General features: G+C 39.6%; 1 protein-coding gene across 2 annotated transcripts in view; it reads left to right on the forward strand.

Annotated features, from left to right (window-relative positions):
* The first annotated feature begins 2,961 nt into the window (after nucleotides 1-2,961).
* The window catches only part of LOC127430829 (zinc finger and BTB domain-containing protein 7C-like), a 42,465-nt gene continuing 24,063 nt past the window's right edge, over nucleotides 2,962-21,363 (forward strand). Inside the window, exon 1 of one of the 2 annotated variants that reach the window (XM_051680935.1) lies at nucleotides 2,962-3,083. Coding sequence is in view for 1 of the 2 variants with exons in the window: in XM_051680934.1 (XP_051536894.1) it covers nucleotides 3,000-3,083 (84 nt within the window). In the remaining variant the exon portion in view is untranslated. The remainder of the gene's footprint in view (nucleotides 3,084-21,363) is intronic. The other variant, XM_051680934.1, reaches the window with a different exon arrangement.

The following is a 21,363-nucleotide window of genomic DNA, read 5'->3' on the forward strand; positions in this document are numbered from 1 at the left end:
CACTACCAAACTATTTACGGTATATTTATTTATTACAGTTTTACATTATGCTATATCACTTCATCAATACAGTAAATGGGGCCTGTTGAATAGTTTACATTTCAATATTTTAAAAAAGTCATTAATAGTAAAGTCTGTCTTCAGAGATGAGAAATGGGTAAAGAGAGACATGACATGGGAGGGAAACACACACACACACACACACACACACACTGCAGGAGAGGAAGTGGTTGATTATTTTGCAGTTTCAGCTGAAAGAGTGAGTCCTCATTTATGTCTCGGTCTCACGTCAAGTAATCTGTAATAACACAGAACTGTGAAAGAATGAAAAGAGTAAAACAGAAGCAATGACCTCGAGTAGTGCATCATTCATGCCACTGAAACATAAGGATCAATGAAGGAGATATTTAAAGGTGCAGTAAATCATTTTTTCCACTGTAAAAGTTTTACACCTACAGAAATGAAGAGTACGTTTGACGAATCTGTTTAAATGATCCACTCCAGTCATAACAGTGCAAAAGAAAGACAGTTTCATTCTTCTTCATGGTGGCCACCATGTTGAGATCACATGACCAGTCAAATGCAACTAATTTTATCTAAGTAACACCACATTATCACTTTAGGATGAGGAATACATTTATTATGAGTGTTTCAACTGACAATGACATCAATGACACTTCTGACAAAGTTTTTTGATAGGTGTCAGTATAAAGTCCAAGACCAACAATCATCCATGTGATTATCTAATCAGCCAATCGTGTGGCAGCAGTGCAGTGCATACAATCATGCAGATACGGGTCAGGAGCTTCAGTTAATGTTCACATCAACCATCAGAATGGGGAAAAAATGTGATCTCAGTGATTTGGACCGTGGCATGATTGTTGGTGCCAGACGGGCTGGTTTGAGTATTTCTGGGACTTTCACACACAACAGTCTCTAGAATTTACTCCGAATGCTGCCAAAAACAAAAAACATCCAGTGAGCGGCAGTTCTGTGGATGGAAACGCCTTGTTGATGAGAGAGGTCAACAGAGAATGGCCAGACTGGTTTGAACTGACAAAGTTTACGGTAACTCAGATAACCGCTCTGTACAATTGTGATGAGAAGAATATAACCTCTGAATGCTATTATGAGATGCGGGTTGGCGCTGTTTTGGTGGCACGAGGGGGACCTACACAATATTAGGCAGGTGGTTTAAATGTTGTGGCTGATCGGTGTATATAATTATAGTATAATATATTATAAAATTATACAAATTATATTATATTTCAAATAAAATATTACAAAAAATAGTATATATACAAAAATAAATTAATATAAAATTATATAATTTTTCTATATATATATATATATATATATATTTTGTAGTATTATTTATTATAAAATTATCCAAATTACAAAATATATAAAAAAATAATATATGCAAATATAAATGATTAATATATAATTATATCATTTTTTAATATATAACTACTACTGTCATCAAATGAAAAGGCAAAAATAACGTCAGTTTTCAAACCGGTTTCCCAAACACCCCCCGTTTTCTATTGGTCAAACAAACAGAAAGTCCCGCCCCAAAAGCATTGAGTGAATGTTGCTGTGTCAGGCTGCTCAAACAAACAGAGAAATGTTCTGAAAGCACCACAGAATCACAGTCTCACACTTTTCAATGAAATCAACCTACAAATGACTTACTTTTCGTTCTCTCTGCATATGAAGCTGAGGTAGGACAAACTATTTTAACGTTGCAAAAATGACCACTATTAAATCATTTTTGCGTTGCACTGAGCACCTGTATTCAACAATCCCTTTTAATAAAGATCATATGGACACAGCAATAATAATTCTGATGATCTTTTAGCTCCTAAACGTACCACAAACTCCAACAGATCATGACATCACTTGATTAATGATACACCACTGGATTAAAAATCCACCTCCAGGTATCAAAGTGCATTAGAGTGATCTGAGCCCGACAAACATTTATTAATCTCGATCATTAAATTATGTTTGCGCAGTGTGAATGGCAGTAATGTTTTTTCAACAGTTTGCTTGATGCATTGTGTAATTATCTCTGTGGTGCACACCTGCATTCACAAACACCTTACTCATGCGGCTTACAGAAAAATGCCCGCTCCCTGATTTAGGTGGGTATTAATGGTGCTGCCCACGGATCTTGAACCCCTCCCTGTATTTAATACAATATCACGGAAGATACTGAATGCTGGGAACACAGATTATTTCAAATGGGAGTTGTGATATATATATATATATATATATATAAACACACACACACACATATATGAATAAAGTTACATGAACTGTATAATTAGTCAATGCTTTTATATTTATTGAATACAATCAAAGAAAATCAGAACTTGTATGCATTTAATAAAACCAGCTAATGTTTGTATTCAATTACAAAATATATGCCATTTAAATACAATGGTGTTATCATAATGGCATATGAATCACACAATATCATGGTATAATCTTTTGACACCATCACTGAGCCATAGTATGACCAAAGTACTTTTTGTAAGGGTTATATTAACTGAGTTTTAATTATTATGACTAATTGGACAATACAGTCGCTAATTTTTATTTAGTATCAATGTGTGACATGCTGCCAGTGTCGGTCTGCAGGTACCCAAACCGATAGTGTCCTGTCCGCAGGTACGCCAGGAGGGTTTGTGTGTGTGTGTGTGTGTGTGTGTGTGTGTTTGTGTGTGTGCCTACACATTACTCTTCTCCCATAGTTAGGTGCATGTCAGGTGGACACATGCGGCCGGCTGCCAACATACTTCTGGTTTGGAGGAAAGGGTGGGTGGGTGTGAACTTTTGTTTAGTGTCTCTCTCTCCTTCTGTCTCTCTCTCTCTCTCTCTCTCTCTCCCCCTCCCTGATTCACTGACACACCTTCTGTGCAAAAACGCAACTCTCCTTATCTCTCTCCCCCTGTCGCTCTTGCTGTCTTTCTCTCAGCTTCGCTCACTTTCACATGTCTGAGTTGGAGGATAGCAGTCTGTTTCCTGACACGCCGAGACTTCGCTCCAAGACGCAACTCTGCCAGCAACGCCTAAAGGTCAGCGGCAGCTTCTGTCTGTCTCTCTGTCTGTCATTCTGTTTCCTATCTATGCCTGTCGTACAGCTCCATCACTGTCTGTGTTGAAGTGTGAAAGGTTTGTGTTGGCATTTCTTATGCATCAGTCACTTTGAAACATAGCCGAACCCTCTAAAGCATGTGTATACTGCACAAGACTCAGAGCTGCAGTGTGCAGGACCCCAAACCCCCCGCCCCCCCAACCCTTCGTTCTGTGTGTTTTGCTAATTAGAAAGTCTAATACAGTAAAATGAGATGACAGGTCAGGGACGGGACGGGGGTCTGATGCTATCTCAGCATTACCCAGTGTTACCCTGCCAGAGAAACCTCAGGCTTAAGGTACAACAAGTGCATCCTGCGGCGAACATTGTGAAGAATGGTGAATGCAGCGAGTTAATGAAAAGTAAAAGAAAACAGACAAGCAAAATGTAACTTTGGGGAAAGAACATATACTGTATATTAAGTGGGAAATTTAGCATGTAGCGTTTTCGTTCAAAGAACTGAAGGTAGAGATTCTTTGAGTTTCCACTTGTGTCAGGAAGGGTTACCCAGCAACTCACATTTAAGAGAAATTAGGCTTTTGTTTACGAATACAGCAAGTAAAACTAATGAAAACAGACATGCAAAATGTAAATTTGGGGAAAAGGAAAAGTGAAAAAATGTGTATTTACATACATTTTTTTGATTATTATTAACTTTTGATTCCAAATGTATGTTTTAGTTTGGAAACATGGCATATTTTGTTTTGTTGTTCGAAGAACTGAAGGAAGAGGTTGATTCATAAAGTTTACGATTGTTACCCTACAAGAGAACTCACATTTGAGAGAAATCAAGTTTTAGATACAACAAGTGCATCCTGCGAAGAACATTAAGTATGACAAATACACCAAGTAAACAAAAACTAATGAAAAGACAAACAAAACAGAAATCTTGAATATTGTAACATAGCAAATTTTGCTTTTTCGTTCAAAAAACTAAAAAGATAGAGCTTGATTCTTTGAATTTCACTTAAAAGTTGCATTTGAGGGAATAGGCTTAAGGTGCAACAAGTGCTACGATGTAACGGACATTTTACGACCAACACTGCAAGTAAACAACAACTAAATAAAAACAAACAAAATTTAAATTTGTGGAATGAACACAAAGTGGGAAAATATCTATTTTCATTAACAACTGATTATTATCAACTTTTGGTTCCAATGTTATTTTTGAGTTTGGGATTATTAGTTATAACTTTGAATATTGCAGCATCACCCATTTATCTTTTATGTTCAAAGAACTGAAGAAAGATCATGATTCTACGAGTTTCTGATCTCTTCAGGAAGCGTTATCTTGCAAACTCACATTTCAAAGAAATGCAGCTTTAAGTACAGAGAAAAAAACCCTGCGGCAAACATTATTAATTTCAGTGTATGGGGCAACTAATTCAAAATGAAAATCTAAATGAAACAGAAACAAAATTAAAATGTGGGGAAATACATCCATTTAGTGTGTAAATACTGTATATATTGGCTTCAAAACAATTCGTACGCATTCTGAACAAAGTTGATTAATCATCAACGTTCAAAACTATTCTTATTTTAGACTTAGAATTATTCATGACGTGTCACTTTAAAATTATGTCATCAAGTTTCATTTTTTGGTTCCGTTCCGTTCATTTTAGGTGGTCGCACACCAGATGAGAAGCGCCACGGTGCGTTGCGGCTAGGACACGCTTGATGCGTATCAAACACGGAGCACGCTGATGCGGTTCAGGTTGCAGACAGTACATATAAAAGTTACCAAGGTTTTTCCCTCCTTCAAGAATGAAGAATGCTAAATAAATAATCTATGTCCTTTGATAATGATTTGGGTTGAATTTAACGGAAAATATGCGAGTTGCGCTCCGTGGTGCGGGAGAAATTTGAGCAGCCTCCGGAGTCGTGGCTGGGCGCCTCCGACAGACAGCGAGTGGCAGCGGCGGTGTGCGTACCTTCATTGAAAACAGTTGTTTTGAATTTTTGTGAGTACTGACGCTGACTACCAACCCTGGAGTCACGAGTTCGAATCCAGGGCGTGCTGAGTGACTCCAGCCAGGTCTCCTAAGCAACCAAATTGGCCTGGTTGCTAGGGAGGGTAGAGTCACATGGGGTAACCTCCTCGTGGTCGCGATTAGTGGTTCTCGCTCTCAATGGGGCGCGTGGTAAGTTGTGCGTGGATCGTGGAGAGTAGCATGAGCCTCCGCATGCTGTGAGTTTCCGCAGTGTCATGCACAACAAGTCACGTGATAAGATGCGCGGATTGACGGTCTCAGAAGCGGAGGCAACTGAGACTTGTCCTCCGCCACCTGGATTGAGGTGAGTAACCGTGCCACCACGAGGACCTACTAAGTAGTGGGAATTGGCCATTCCAAATTGGGGAGAAAAAGGGGATAAAAAAACAAAAACCATTTTCAATGTACATTCATCTGGAAATCTAGCTAATTTAAAAAGTGATTGAAAAATTCAGCATTTTGAAAAGTATACTAAAGTTCCGCTCAATATCGTAGCTTGCAAATTATTATTAAGTAGCAAAGTCTGCGTATTACTATCTCTACGAAAGATGCTTCTATGACTATTTTATTTTCGCAGAAACTCCACATACAATAAAAATCTGAACGGCGCTGATTAGCGACTGTTTACATGACTGAACACTGGAAATATCAACCATCTGTTCTCTTTATTAACATAAACAGAGATTCGATCACTTTTTCTTAGTGCAGAATGAATCCAGGACCTTAAATGATGGAATATTCAAATGTGTACATTCAGTGTTCTCAGGTTAACATGTGTGAATACAGTATACACTTTTTAAAGGAGAGAAAGAGAGAGAGAGCTTTGTTCAGAGTGGTCAGAGATGCCGTATATCAGGTGAATGGGCAGATGACTGCCAGCGTTAATTATTCATTCATTTTAATTGTGGCTGTGACGCTCCGTCAGGGCACCAGATTTCCTTTCAGTGCCAAACAATGGCGTGCTTGAGCACAGCACTGATTGACCCGACGTGAATAACATGTATGATTACATAAAACTCCTGCATTAGGAGTCAAACACTCACAGTCACTCTTGCCCACTTAAGAGAGAGAGAAAAAGCACGAGGGAGTGGGGTTATGCAGGGATATGCACCACGCCTTTGTCTGTTGAGTCACTAGGACAAGGTTTATCAAAGTTGAACCTGATACGAACGAGTCTTTTGTTACACAGCGGATACTTTTACACTGCCGTGTTCTCAAACATTTGAGAGGCCGGTGCACTCCGTGCGCTCTCCGCAGGAGGGTGTGGGAATGAGGTGACGAGAACAATGATCAGGTTCTCGCAGTGGTTCTAGATCACCACTGGGGTTCAATGCCGTGACCCATACCCAAAAACATTCAGTGGGCTCCCTTAAAGTCCACATTGAAAATCTGGTTTTCTAAATATGGAACTATTGAGAAATTTAAAACAAACAAACAAACATTATGATATAACATGAAGATGAAATATTTAAGATTCTGCACTATTTCTAGGTTACTCAAATAAGCGAATTTGTGAAATTTAACTGCTTTTGCACAGACGTTCAGATTTCCTTTTTCCGTTGAAGCACACAAGATGCATGATGCAAATTACGCTGGATGGATCATCAGGTTTTGTTCATGTCAGCTCGAGTATATATATTAGACATGAAACGTTACACAAATTTCACGATACGATGCAAAGCCTCACAATACGATTACAAAAAAACAACAAAAAAATAACAGCACCCACAAATGTTTCGCTCAAACTCATTCAAGGATTCAACATAAATGCCTATTAAATCATGTATGACACAACAGTGTCTGACATTGGCAACAAAAACCATGCATTGTTGTTTAAAAGCCCCCAGAGAGCAAGCTGAAGTGACTGTGGCAAGAAAAAAAACTTCTTTCACTGTTATTTAGTGGTGAAAAAAAAAATTAAAAAAAATAAATAAAAAAACTCAAAAGGAACCTGACCTCTGGTTTTACGATATGTACATAATCCAATATTATTTAGTGGCTTGAGCAAAAACCAATCGGCACACGTCATTCTTTTTGGCCTCTTCCCCCGGTTTCACATTGCATGCATACTATGGTTGTAGCCTAGTTGCTGGCTGGATAAAATTAGTCTAGCCTTACTTTAACATTAGCCTCAACAAGACAAGATATGTACTGATCTGTAATGATCAGTGGCCACGTGGCAGAATGTAAATTTAAATATTAAGACATCAACTAAATGCTATATTTGGCTATGCATCTATGGTATTGATTGTAGTTTTTTTTTTTTTTTTTTTTTTTAACATTTAGGGTTCTTTTCAAAGTTCTTTGTTATCTGTTCATTTAAAAGGCCAGTTTGGTATTGAAAAAAGTAATTAAACTTGTTATTAAGAGAATAACAATAAAGTTTGTTTATCTTTCAAACCATTTTTGTCATGAAATTCGATACCATGATAATACCGTATACCGTGATAAAAGCTTCAGCAGTTATCGTGATGTGAAAATTTGATACTGTCACATGTCTAGTAGTCGACCCCACTAATCGATGATTAATTGGATGACTACTGTAGTCGATTAGTCGACCACCGTGGCACATCCCTAGTGTGTGTGTGTGTGTGTGTGTGTGTGTGTGTGTATGTGTAAATTCCAGCCTGATCTCATTAAAGTTACATGAGCATTGCAACGTTTTAGCAAAACTGAAATTACGTGCTTCATTGCACGTTTGGCTGCATTTTCTAAGTGAAATGTCCAGCAGGGGGCGCAAAAACTGAGCGAAATGAGGTTGTAATCAGACAAGGTTTTTAAGGTGAATTTTAGATGGAGGTTTTAATGAGTAAAACGTACCTCCCTAACCTAAACCTTTAACCTAAACCAAACCGATAGTGTCCTAAAAGATAAATGAGAGTTTAACAAAACAGACATCATTACACTTAACCAACACCTAACCCTAACTGATGTTTTAAAATTCCAATTCAAAATTAAAAGCTAATTTTCTAAAGCAACCATGTCATTTTGTGTTGCTTCCATGGCACTTTCACTTTAGCGCGTCTTCAGCTGGACTCGTACCGTAGTCGTAAATGTTGTTATAGTAACGTCCAGTCTATGAGACCAGGTTGGTAAATTCTGAGTCAGTTACGCAGCTCTCTGTATGAACATTATGGGCATTAGTCACTAAAACACATCGCATGTCCAAACAGCCAGTTGTTTATTTCATTTATAATAACTGAGATGGATGTGGTCTGGCTCACTGTCTGGAATACAGACCCGACTCTAGTTTCCACCTAATCTGAGGTTAAAAACACAGCTAAACACAGTTAAAGTTTAATTAAAGTTTAATAACTACATCTTTGAGATTATCAACTGTTTCTTACATTTTTGACTAAATGATTTCACTTTTGGATGTTTAACTAGTGTAAAGCCTTCTGTTATTGTGTATGTATGTAAGCAATGGCATATTAAGAAGGGGGCAGAGAGTTTGTGAGTTTCAAGGCTCAAATAGGAAGTTAGGGGATTCACACATGACACAACACACACATGCACACCACACACACACACACATGCGCCATCTCTATTTCTAATGACACAGCACCCCCCTATCCCAACACACTCAAACAGAGAGTGATACAGTGCCTGTCTCAATGTTATTTTCTTTTCTCTCTCTTAATCTTCATAAAAGCTTTTGTGGTTTGGTGAAGAGAGTGTATGTGTTTTTGTTCGAGGGGTGTGTGTGCATTTGTGTGATTTAGGTAAATCTCATCTGTCAAGTCACTGTGGATTGTTCTTACCTCACCATTAAACTCTCCCTGGCAACACTTGCAATCCCACCATTAGAACTCTGCTAATGTTGAAAACAATTTTAACATGAAATGTGCTTGATGAGGTCATGACTCAGTTCTTTTATTAACCTCCTCTGAACAACCAGTTATTAAAACACCTTAAACTAACTGAGAAACCTGTCCATGTCCTTATTTAACAGATAATGCTGGATATTTACAGCCATTCATCCAGTTATCCGTGGCCGAACATGTTGCCACACCATGCAAATTATAATATATATAGTCATATATCATCCATTGCCACGGTCACAGTGAGTGATGTAAACAGCTATTTATGCGCTGCCAGTGTTGTGATTGGTGGGATGATACGAAAATAAACCTCTGTTAAGAATTCAGCATGTTTTTTTAATCCCTCCGATACATGACATGTGCAACACTGCTGGTCACATGACTAATTACCTACAAAAACAGGAAATTAATCACAAGTTTGAAAGAGAACACCCTTTTTTGCTTAAAGTATGGCTCTATACAGGAAATCGGTTTTAACGTACACAAAACTGATTCAACACAAAATTATCTGTCTTTTAGAATCAGAGTAATCCTACAATTACTATACTTTACAATACTATATACTATAGTAAAACAGAACTTTGCTAGACTTTACTGTACTATATACACCATACTATGTACTATTTTGGATGTTACTATACTTCATACTATAATCTGCTATCTGTAATCTGTAATGTTAAACTATAACTATACCTTAAATACTACATGTTACTATATAATCTGTGATCAAGATCTACATTATACAATTACTATACTACACACTGTACTATAACATCTTTGCAAGACTTTACTGTACTATAACTATAACTGTACCTTACATTATACTATAGTTACTATACTACATGTTACAATACTATATACAATAATCTAGACCTAAACTCTACAATTACTTTACTATACTATATGCTACACTATGACAGATCATTGTTAGATTTACTGTACTATAAGTATACCTTACTATATATTATGTTACTATACTAAACACTATAATATGTGATCTGGCCCTATATTCTACAATTACTATACTATATACTGTACTATACTACAAAAAGATCTTTGCTAGATTTTACTCTACTATGTACCTTCCTATATACTGTTGTTACTATAATACATGTTACTATACTGTATACTATAATCAGTTATCTAGACCTAAATTCTACAATTATTATACTACAGTATACTATAACAGAACGTTGCAAGACTTGACTGTACTATAACACAACTACACATTACTAGATACTATAGTTACTATAATATATTCTATAATCTGTGATCTAGATCTGTTCTGCTGTGGAAATAAGAAAATACCTATAAACATTTTCATCATTACTTTTGTTAACGAGATAAACACAGACTATGACGGTTTAACAGCACTTAAAAGGGGGTGCTGAAATGCTGCAGCTATGCTATATACTATAATATAACTGTTCTATAACCACACCTTACTACATACTATAGTTACTATACTACATTTTACTGTACTACTGTATAATCTGTGATCTGGACATAAACTCAACAATTACTATACTATATACTATAACGAGACAAGGTCCCGGCCATTTCAGCGGGTAGTTCAGCATTGTGGCAAGAGGGACACAATGTCTCATTCCCTCCATCAGGGAATAGAGGTTACGAAAGTAACCAGGACATTCCCTATCTGTCACTCACTCGACGTTGTGTCGATGTAGTGACACTAGGGGTCCCTATACAAAACGCCACAACTAGCTGAACTGTGTTACGTGGACTGGCGGTGTGAGATGGGCAGACCACTGTGTGCCTCGTAGCCAGCACACCAGGCCGTCACGTAACCTCCCCAACACTCTTATAAGCATTGAACGGTCCTTCGGGAACAAGTCGACTGCTCAAAAAATAGGGACAGGCTAGACCAGCCATGGCCTCTTTTCCTCTTTTTTCTCCCCAAAAAGAGTGGAATTTGTTAACAGACTGAGGCCATAAATGTCTACGTCGAGGGGGTGTCACTCCGAAGGGGAAGACACTGTGAAGACCACACCCCACCCTGAGGGTGGGGGGGGGGGGGTATTTTGAGTGGAAATATGTCACATGGTCTTACCGAGTCTCGTCGGAAGTATGTCATGTGGAGAAGTCCCATGGTAGGTCCTACCCGAGGGTTTCTACAAACATGGTGACCGGGGGCAGAGGGGCCTCTGCCCAAGGAAGACGCAGTTTACTGACAGGGAAATGATTTAGCGGAAGATATCACAAAGGGTCACCTACGGGGAACCACCACATGTGGAGCACCTACCTCAGTACAGGGCCTAGTTAGCACACATACTGGGCTGACTGTGATATTCTCCGCAAACTTGTCTGCCACAGGGCTAAGGAGGAATGTCATCCAGGGATCACAACTTGTGAACACGACTGGGAGTCAATAGCACATGTCTTCACCTCATGGGAGGGGAAGGGCGCTATTCGCCAGTGGTACACCCAGCCAGCTGTCCTGGAACTTACCTGTTTGGACCTGAAAACACACGGAACGAAACCGGCTCGACCCGGAGATTATAGAACCTTGCAAAGGTGTTGGGTGTTGCCCAGCCCACTGCTCTGCAGATGTCTGCTAAAGAGGCACACTGGTCAGGGCCCAGGTGGCCACTACATTCCTCGTAGAGTGGGCTCGTAGTCCCATGGGGGGCGGCACGTCCTGGGCGTGATATGCCATCACGATGGCGTCAATGACTCAGTGGGTGATCCTCTGTTTGGAGACAGCACCTCCTTTCCGCTGTCCACAAAAGCAGACAAAGAGCTGCTCGGAGCTTCTAAAGCTCTGCGTGTGATCCGAATAGATGCATAAAGCACGCACTGGACACAGCAACAGCAAAGCTGGGTCTGCCTCCTCCTGAGGCAGCGCTTGCAGGTTCACCACCTGATCCCTAAACGGGGTCGTGGGAACCTTGGGCACATAGCCCGGTCAGGGTCTCAGGATCACATGAGAGTAACCTGGACCGAACTCCAGGCACGATTCACTGACAGAGAATGCCTGCAGGTCCCCTACCGGGATGTGAGTGGCTTGTAGCGACTTGAGGTGCTGGTGACTCCAGAGGAGGAGACGGCGGGTGAGTTGTGACATGCAACGGGAGTGTAGACCACCTTGGCCGTGTTGTCTGTTCAGACCAATACGTGCTTGCCCTGTACCAACGGCCAGAACCTCCACAGGGCGAGCAGTACTGCTAACAACTCGAGGCAGTTGATGTACCAACGCGGACATGGGCCAGTCCAGGTGCCAGCGGCTGTGTGCCCATTTCATACGGTGCCCCAGCCCATCTTGGAGGCATCTGTCATAAACACGACGCACCTGGAGGCCTGCTCTAGGGGAACCCCTGCCCATAGAAATGCAAGGTCGGTCCAAGGGCTGAAAAGGCGGCGACAGATCAGCATGATGACCATCGATGTGTCCCGCGGCGCCATGCCCATCTCGGGACTCGAGTCTGAAGCCAATGCTGAAGTGGCATCAACCCAAGCGGTGTGGCAACATCATAGGATGCCATATGCCCCAGGAGCCTCTGAAAAAGTTTCAGTGGAACCACTGTCTTCTGTCTGAATGCCTTCAGACAGTTTAGCACTGACTGTGCATGCTCATTCATGAGGCGCACTGTCATCGAGACTGAGTCCAACTCCAAGCCGAGAAAAGAGATGCTCTGAACCGGGGAGAGCTTGCTCTTTTCCCAGTTGACCCGAAGCCCTAGACGGCTGATGTGCCTGAGCACCAGGTCCCTGTGTGTGCACAGTAACTCTCGAGAGTGAGCTAGGATCAGCCAGTCATCGAGGTAGTTGAGTATGCGGACGCCCACTTCCCTTAGTGGGGCAAGGGCTGCCTCTGTAACCTTCGTGAAGACGCAAGGGGACAAGGACAGGCCGAAGGGGATGACCTTGGTGGGCTCCACACCGGGGCCGGGCTGGGGGGGTGGGCTGCGGCGGAGCCAGTGCTGTTGCTGCAGGAGGACGCCCTTGGCAATGAGCAGATGGGGTGCGGGGTCTTGAGCCGTGCCGGGGCAGGATGTGTTGAATGGCCTCCGTCTGCTGCTTAACTGCCGAGAACTGCTGGGCAAAGTCCTCGATGGTGTCGCTGAAAAGGCCAACCTGGGAGAAGGGGGTGCCAAGGAACCGTGCCTTATCAGCCTCTCTCATGTTGACCAGGTTGAGCCAAAGGTGGCGTTCCTGGACCACCAGAGTAGACATTGCCTGCCCGAGAGACCGCGCCATGATCTTCGTCGCCCGGAGAGCGAGGTCGGTCGCCGAGCACAGTTCCTGCATCAATCCCGGGTCAGAACTACCCTCGTGCAGCTCTTTTAGCACCTTGGCTTGGTGTACCTGCAGGAGAGCCATGGTGTGCAGGGCGGAGGCGGCTTGTCCAGCGGCACCGTAGGCCTTAGGCGTCAGAGATGACGTAAACCTACAGGCCCTGGACAGGAGCTTCGGGCGCCCACGCCAGGTGGTGGCACTCTGCGGGCACAAGTCCACCTGGGGGATCACCGAATACCCCTTGGCTGTCCCACCATTGAGGGTTGTGAGAACGGGGGAGCTGAAAGATCGGGACCAGGTGGTAAAAGGTGCCCCCCATGATCTTGTCAGTTCCTCATGCACTTCTGGGAAGAAAGGAACCGGGGCGGCCATGAGCGGCGCTCTGGGCCCAGGAACCAATCATCGATCCGCGAGGATTCAGGGGAGAGTGGAGGGTTCCATTCTAGCCCGACGCTCGCGGCTGCCCGGAAAAGCATGTCCGTCATCTCCACGTTGGCCTGAGATTGGGACCACGCCCGAAGGGGGAAGCCCAGCCGAAGCCTCCGCGTCAGAATGGACGAGCCCACTCTCCGATGCTGTGCTCGATAACTCATCATCTTCCCGGGCCCCAAATAAGAGGTCGAACTCACCCTGAGACGAGCCGGCATTCTCATCCGAGAGCCCGACTGGGGCAAGTGAACGTGCTGAGGAATAGGAGGTCCGTGGGGGGTTACCCAGCGGAGGTGGTCCCATTGGAGTCCCCAAATCGCCCCCAGTGCTAACCGACGCAGCCTCATACCCGTCGGTAGAAGGACCGAGGCGGGGAGCCGCTGGGGTGGCTTGCTTTCTTACGAATGCAAGCTGCAACCGCAACGTTGCCATGGTCATGTTCTCGCAATGAGGACAAGACCCATCCACGAACAAAGTCTCTGCGTGGGTAGCGCCCAGACACGTAAGACAGCGATCGTGGCCTTCAGAAGCGGAGAGATAATGACCGCAACCAGGAATAACACACAAACAGAAAGGCATCTTTAAAAAGACGTTCCGTGTGTGCCGCTCTTTTAGAGTTGAAAATATACTCTTTTAGAATATACTCTCTTTTTGCTGTTCTGCCGAAGCGCCCAGGGGCGTTCTCTGCAGTCCACGGGTGCAGAGGGGGAGAAGCTGCTGAAATGCGCTGTAAATCCAGCAGACGAGGTGAATGAACTCTGTGAATTCAGCTCAATGAATAGAACCGATCGGCTCCGAAGAGAAAATCTGAATGAGTGGTTGCATACCAGCTCCTTTTATACCTGTATGTCCGGAGGAGTGGCATGCAAATTCCACTCGCCAATTTCCATTGGCCTTTTTTAAAAAGCAGAGGTGTTGGGGCTCTCAAGAGTGATCCCTAGTGTCACTACATCGACACAACGTCGAGTGAGTAACAGATAGGGAATCTCTGATCAAGACCTATATTCTACAATTACTATACTATACAGTATACTATACTATAAAAGAACTTTACTAGACTTTACTGTACTATATACTATGGATATTTTACTGCATGGTACTATACTATGCACTATAATCTGTGATCTAGACCTAAATTCTACAATTACTATACTATATACTATAACAGAACGTTGCAAGACTTTACTGTACTATAACTATACCTTACTATTCTAAGTTACTATACAGTACATGTTACTATACTACAATTTGCAATCTAGACAGTTACTACAATTACTATACTTTACTATACCTTACTATATTCTATAGTTACTACTATTTACAACTGTATAATCTGTGATCTGAACCTATATTCTACAATTACTATTCTATATATTATACAGTACTATTAAAGCACTTTGCTAGACTTAACTGTATTATAACTATACCTTGCTCCACTATAGATATGATACAACATGTTACTGTACTATATACTATAATCTGTGATCTAGACCTATACTATAACAGAACTTTGCTAAACTTTACTGTACTATAACTATACCCTACTATGTACTATGGATATTATACAACACATTATGTTACTATAATCTGTATCTATATACTTTGCTAAATTTATATATATGTATATGTATATAATTATACCTATACCTTACTACATACTATAGATACTATACTACATGTTACTATACTAAATTCTATAATCTGTGATCTAGACCTATATACTTCAACAGAACTTTGCTAAACTTTACTGTACTACTATATTAAATTACTATATGCTGTATGTTATTATACACTGTATGTTACTATAATATAATCTGTGATCTAGGCAATTCCTACAAGTACTATACTTTATTATACTATATACTATACTGTAACATCTTTGCTAGACTTTACTGTACTATACTATACCTTACTATATACTATATACATTATAAACTATACTACATGTTAATATATACTACTGTACAATCTGCGATCTGGACCTACATTCTACAATTACTATCCTATATATTATAACAGAACATTGCAAGACTTTCTTTGAAAAAGCAAAAATCTTGGTTCCAGTGAGGCACTTACAATGAAAGTGAATAGGGGCCAATTTTTCAAAAGTATAGCCACAAGACATAAAAGATATACGTGTAAACATGATTTTAGTGTGATAAAATCGCTTACTAACCTTTCTGTGTAAAGTTATAGCCAGTTTTACAACTTCGTTACCATGATGATGTAATGTCAATAAACCCTAAAATGACTGTAAATATGACCATTTAAACAACTTTACAGCTTAAATAATACATACGTTTTAACAGAAGAATTAATGTAAGTGCTTTTATAAAATTATAAGCTTCACATTTCTGTTTAAACTCTCCAAAAATTGGCCCCATTGACTTTCATTGTAAGTGTCTCACTGTAACCCAGATTTTTTTTTTTTTTTTTTGAAAAGGAGGAACGAGTCGAAATTCATTTTTGTGGTAATCAACATTACGCAACAAATGCTGCTGAAGGAGCTTAACTTGTACTGAACCTGGAATAACTACAATTACAATATACTACAGTTACTATACTATATACTGTAATCTGTAATCTAGATCTATTTTCTACAACTACCATACTATATACAATATAACAACTTTGCTAGATTTAACTGTACTATAACTATACTATATTTCAACTAAACTATGATATACTATGCTATAACTGAAATTTACTTATTAGTTGTAGTGCATTTTGTCTTCTCACAAACATACTGCGAGTGGTGAGCAATCACTTTATTCCCAAAAATATTGAAGTAAAAAATTAAACTAAAATATTGATTCTCGCCATTAAAATATCCATTCAGTATCATGAAATATTGACTTTTCCCCCACCTCTATTTAAAATACTATATACTTTAACTTTTTTCTATACTTTACTATGCTATGACAACTTTATACGTCTTTGTACAACAAAGTACAGTTTATCCCTGATCTGTGTTCGACTGAATCCATTGTCTCTCAATTTAGGTCTGTGTTTGAATGATCTCATCTGTTCTATGAACAGAGTTTGATCTGAGAGCAGCTGATTGGAGAAACATCTAAACTGCTGTAGGTGTTTCCTGTGTGAGAAGAGTCACTGTAACCCATGGCAACTCCCTAACACACACACACACACACACACACTGTCTCTCTAAATGACTGAAACTAAAGAACAGACACGTTTGAAACAGAAGAATAAGTAAAATTATCGCACATTATTCAGGGTGAAACACCACAACACGTTTAGGAAAATAGAGATGAACGAACAACACACACAGAAGTGAGAGGGAAAGCGGGCCGTTTTATAATGCTGCTGTAAGATTTTGGTGTTGAAACTGGGTCCACCCACTGGTGTGAGAAGAGAGAGGAGAGAAGGAGAGGCACAGAGGATGGGTGGAGGGAGAGAGAAATGAGTGTGTGGGCTCTCGATCGCTCACTCACTCACTCACTCACTCACTCACTCAGTTTTAAATAAGAACACATTGATCCTCCCACCCCAACTCCACATCACACACATACTCTCTAGAAGAATAGTTTAGGTATCATACTGGGTGGTTCATGGAACTGACGGGTGGTTCATGGACCTGACAGGTCAACAGCACAGATTCAGATGCGTTCATTATGGACTGGTCATAGTATTGTGTCTGGAGATGGTTTACAATAGCTGTTTAGTACTGTTCTCTAGTAATCTGTGCCTTAAAGTTTCAGCCTAGTCTCAGCATCACGATTCCATACCTACATTGTCACTGCAGTTTCCAGGTGAAATGAACACTAGAGACGCTAAAACAACAATGACTTTTGTTCACTTTCTCACAAATCGAGAGTAAAACGGCAGATTATCGGTTCATAAACATTTACTTTTCACCCTTTTCCTCACACAATGCTATCTTATGACATCTAAACACTTTTACTATTGTGCATGACTTGTCAGGCGATACATTGTAACATTTGCATTCCATAATTGACTACATTTACAAGCTCAACTGATAGAGCGTTGCACTTGTGATGTAAAGGACCAGGTACGAGTCCTGAAGAGCACGTGAGTCGTCACGTGAGCCGAGGATCATTGAAGCACCACAAAATGACGTGGTTGTGTTTTTCGTCTCACATTTGCTTTTCTGACAGAATCAGTTAGGTTTAGGTTTAGGTTCGGTTTTGTTGATATAAAATAGAGCATTAACCTTAAAATCCTACTTGGGAGAACATTTAACTCGCTTTTAGCGCCACACAGTGGACATTTCACCTTCGAACTGCCGCGATACGTGTAAGGAAGCATGTAATTTCATTTCGGAAAAATGTTGCAACAGTCACATAATTTTCATGAGATCAGGCTGGAAAGTTTGGCAATATGGAAAGCAACAACTCGTGTGCTGTTCCAAATCTGCATGACATTTTAAGGCAGAATGTTTCAGGTGCACATTTCCATACAACAAATTGTGAATGAGGATGGATGCTGTCAAGCTGACATTAAAAGCTCCTTAAAAGAAGTCCATACGACCTGCGCATTGTATTTTAAGTCTTCTGAAGCCATACAACAGCTTTGTGTGAGGAACATACTGAAATTTAAGTCATTATTAAGAGAAAATCTTCCCCTCTGCCACAGCTCTCAAATCTCATGTTCACTTCTGTGGTGCTTTTGTGTCATTTTTGGAGCTTGACAGGTGCTGGCCACTGTTTCCTTTCATTGTATGGAAAACAGCAGCATGAACAGTCTGCCAAACATCTCATTTTGTGTTCCACAGAAGAAAACCATAGATGTTTGGAATAACATAACGGATAAGTAAATCATTCTGGGTGTACTATCCCTTTAAAGGAATATTGCCGGTAGAAGTTAAGCTCAATCAACAGCATTTGAGGCATAATGTTGATTACCACAAAAAAACAGAATCCTCCCTCGTTTTCTTTAAATAATAAAGCAGAAATCTGGGCTACAGTGAGGCATTTACAGTGGAAGTGAATGTGGCCAATTTTTTGGAGGGTTTAAAGGCCGAAATGTGAAGCTTATAATTTTATAAAAGTGCTTACATTTATTCCTCTGTTAAAACATGTATTATTTGAGCTGTAAAGTTGTTTAAATTGCTGTTTCAGGGTTTACAGTGTAACATCGTCAAACTGAAAAGTTGTAAAACTGAATGTAACATTACACAGTAAAAAAGTCACGATTTTATCTCTCTAAAATTAGTGAATATTTTAACATTTATGGATCGTCCCCATTCACTTCCATTGTAAGTGCCTCACTGGAACCCAGATTTTTGCTTTTCATTAGAAAAGGAGGGACAAGTTAGAATTTATTTCTGTGGAAATCAACATTATGTGAGATTAGCAATATAGATTTCTAACAACTGTGTGTGTGTGTGTGTAAGCATGTGTAAAAATGCAAGTACAATATCAGTGTGTAACTGATCAGTATGAAAGCTTGCATCCTGTGTTAGCACGTATGTGTGTCTGTGTGTGTGTGTGTGCGCGCACTTTGACAGGCATCTGTCTCCTGTGCCCTGCAGCCTGGTTGGTTTTAATTAGGCAGAGCCAGAGGGCCCGAGGGCAGACAGAGGCTAGTTATAATAACACACACACACACACACACACACACACACACACACACACACACATGGGCCAGCCTCCCCCTCACAATCCTCCACAAAAATGTCCTTTCAGACGGAGCATCTGACAAAACACAAAACACACACCCTCACACATACCTCATCCATCTCGAACACACACACGCATGTGAGAGATGAGTGTTTTAAATGCACAATTAGTTTGATTAATAACTTGAATACTCAAGTACTCAATAGATGTAATGCCTTTAAATCTATGGAGTTATTGTATTTATAACACACATAAACATCATCACAATTCTGCAAGCTTAAAAAAAAAAAAACACTCTAGATTATCTTTGAGCCCTGACATTCTGAGTTTAGGGGCATGTCAGAGAATAATGGTGGACACAATGTCTTATTGGTCATAATTTGTAATTAAGAATGTTGAAATTCCCAGTGTTCATTGCTGATTCAGTTCGCCTCCTCTGACTAATCGCAGGGCAAGGTATCGTCCAAAACGTCACATAACAAATCACTACATTTAAAAAAAGCCCCATTTTGGCACATCTTGCATTCAGTTGTTTTTGTTTTTTTTAAATGCCATGTCAGCTTCTATGGCTATTTTCATGGCAAAATGCAGGTTGAAATATAAAAGCAGGTCAAATAGCCATTAAATGATATAAGATGTTTAAGATCCATTTTAAATAAAAACTCTAAAACTTGTTCTGGACTGACTTCATAAAATATATTTGATAGTTGGTGCTGCATTTAGTTGATTTTGGACTGATATCAGTGTGTAATATTTTGAAGCTAAAAAAACAAAAAACAAAAAAAAACTATTTAATTCCAAGACACACTCAATTTTTTTTTTACGCATTTCAGTTTCCATTCAACATTCCATCCAATTAAATTCAGTATTCTTCAAAAAAATAAAAAATAAAATAAAAAAAAATAATAATAATAATATAAATATAATATAATATATATATATATATATATATATATATATATATATATATATATATATATATATATATATATATATTATTAATTTTATAATTTTGTTAAAAAATGCACAATTCAATTTAATGAAATTTTGTTATGAAATTAAAATGCATAAATCTTAAATACAGGTGAAAATATTTGTATTGTGCTGGCTGACTAGCACCAAAGTTTTGTAGTGAAAACTCGGACACACAGACTAAGAAACTCGACAAAGATGAAAACACAGAAAAAAAAGTTATGGAAAAAAATTATAGAAATAGATTAACATTATTCAATTATTTTAAGATAACAATAGATTGTAATCTTAGTTCTTTGTAAACAAAAATTGCATTTGCAACTTTTTGGAAGCCATGTTTTTTGCTATGATAATTTAATGTTTGATTCATTTTTATTGATTGCATTATCATTGTATAGCATCATGCTAGAGCACAAAATTAACACCGGAATGAAAAAAATAAATATTTATCATTTCTGGACACGCTGACTGGCACCAAACATAGCGGAAACTCTGACACACCAACTGACAAACTCAACCAAGACAAAAACACAGACAAAAAAACCTTGTCTTATTAGCATTATTTCTAGAAACTGTTACTGTTTGTGAGTTTAGAACATACCAGAAAATCTGTAGATTTTCTTTAAGCTGTGATTTGATTTGGGAGTGTGCCATTTAAAAGAAATTCCCTCAGAAAGCTTCTGCGCCATGAAAAAAAGTAATGTAAATAATTGTCATAGAAACTGATGACACTGACATGAGACATTTTGACTATAATAGCTGTCAGTTGTATGTTATCTTAGTTTTTTATGTGGCAAATTACAGTTTAGCTTTTAGGCAGCCATACCCTCTGATTTTGTGAGTGCTTTTTGTACCAGACGCCAATTTCATGCATGACATTTTTATATTTTCATGGTGTGGAGAAGCAACTAAAATATTCATCATTCATATTGCCATTATTCTTTTATCTTATTGTTGTATCCCTTCATGTTACAGCGCAAAATAAATTCCATACTGAGATGACCAGTTTTTTTGTCCCAGACATGTTGATCGATCGGCACCAAAATTTCACAGTTCAACTTCAACTTTGAGACACAGACAGAAAAACACATTCACAGAAATAAATTAGCAAGTGAGAAACTATGGCATAAGCACCGAAAGTTTGTTAT

Source organism: Myxocyprinus asiaticus, chromosome 40 (assembly GCF_019703515.2).
Source record: "Myxocyprinus asiaticus isolate MX2 ecotype Aquarium Trade chromosome 40, UBuf_Myxa_2, whole genome shotgun sequence".
Lineage (NCBI taxonomy): Eukaryota > Metazoa > Chordata > Actinopteri > Cypriniformes > Catostomidae > Myxocyprinus > Myxocyprinus asiaticus.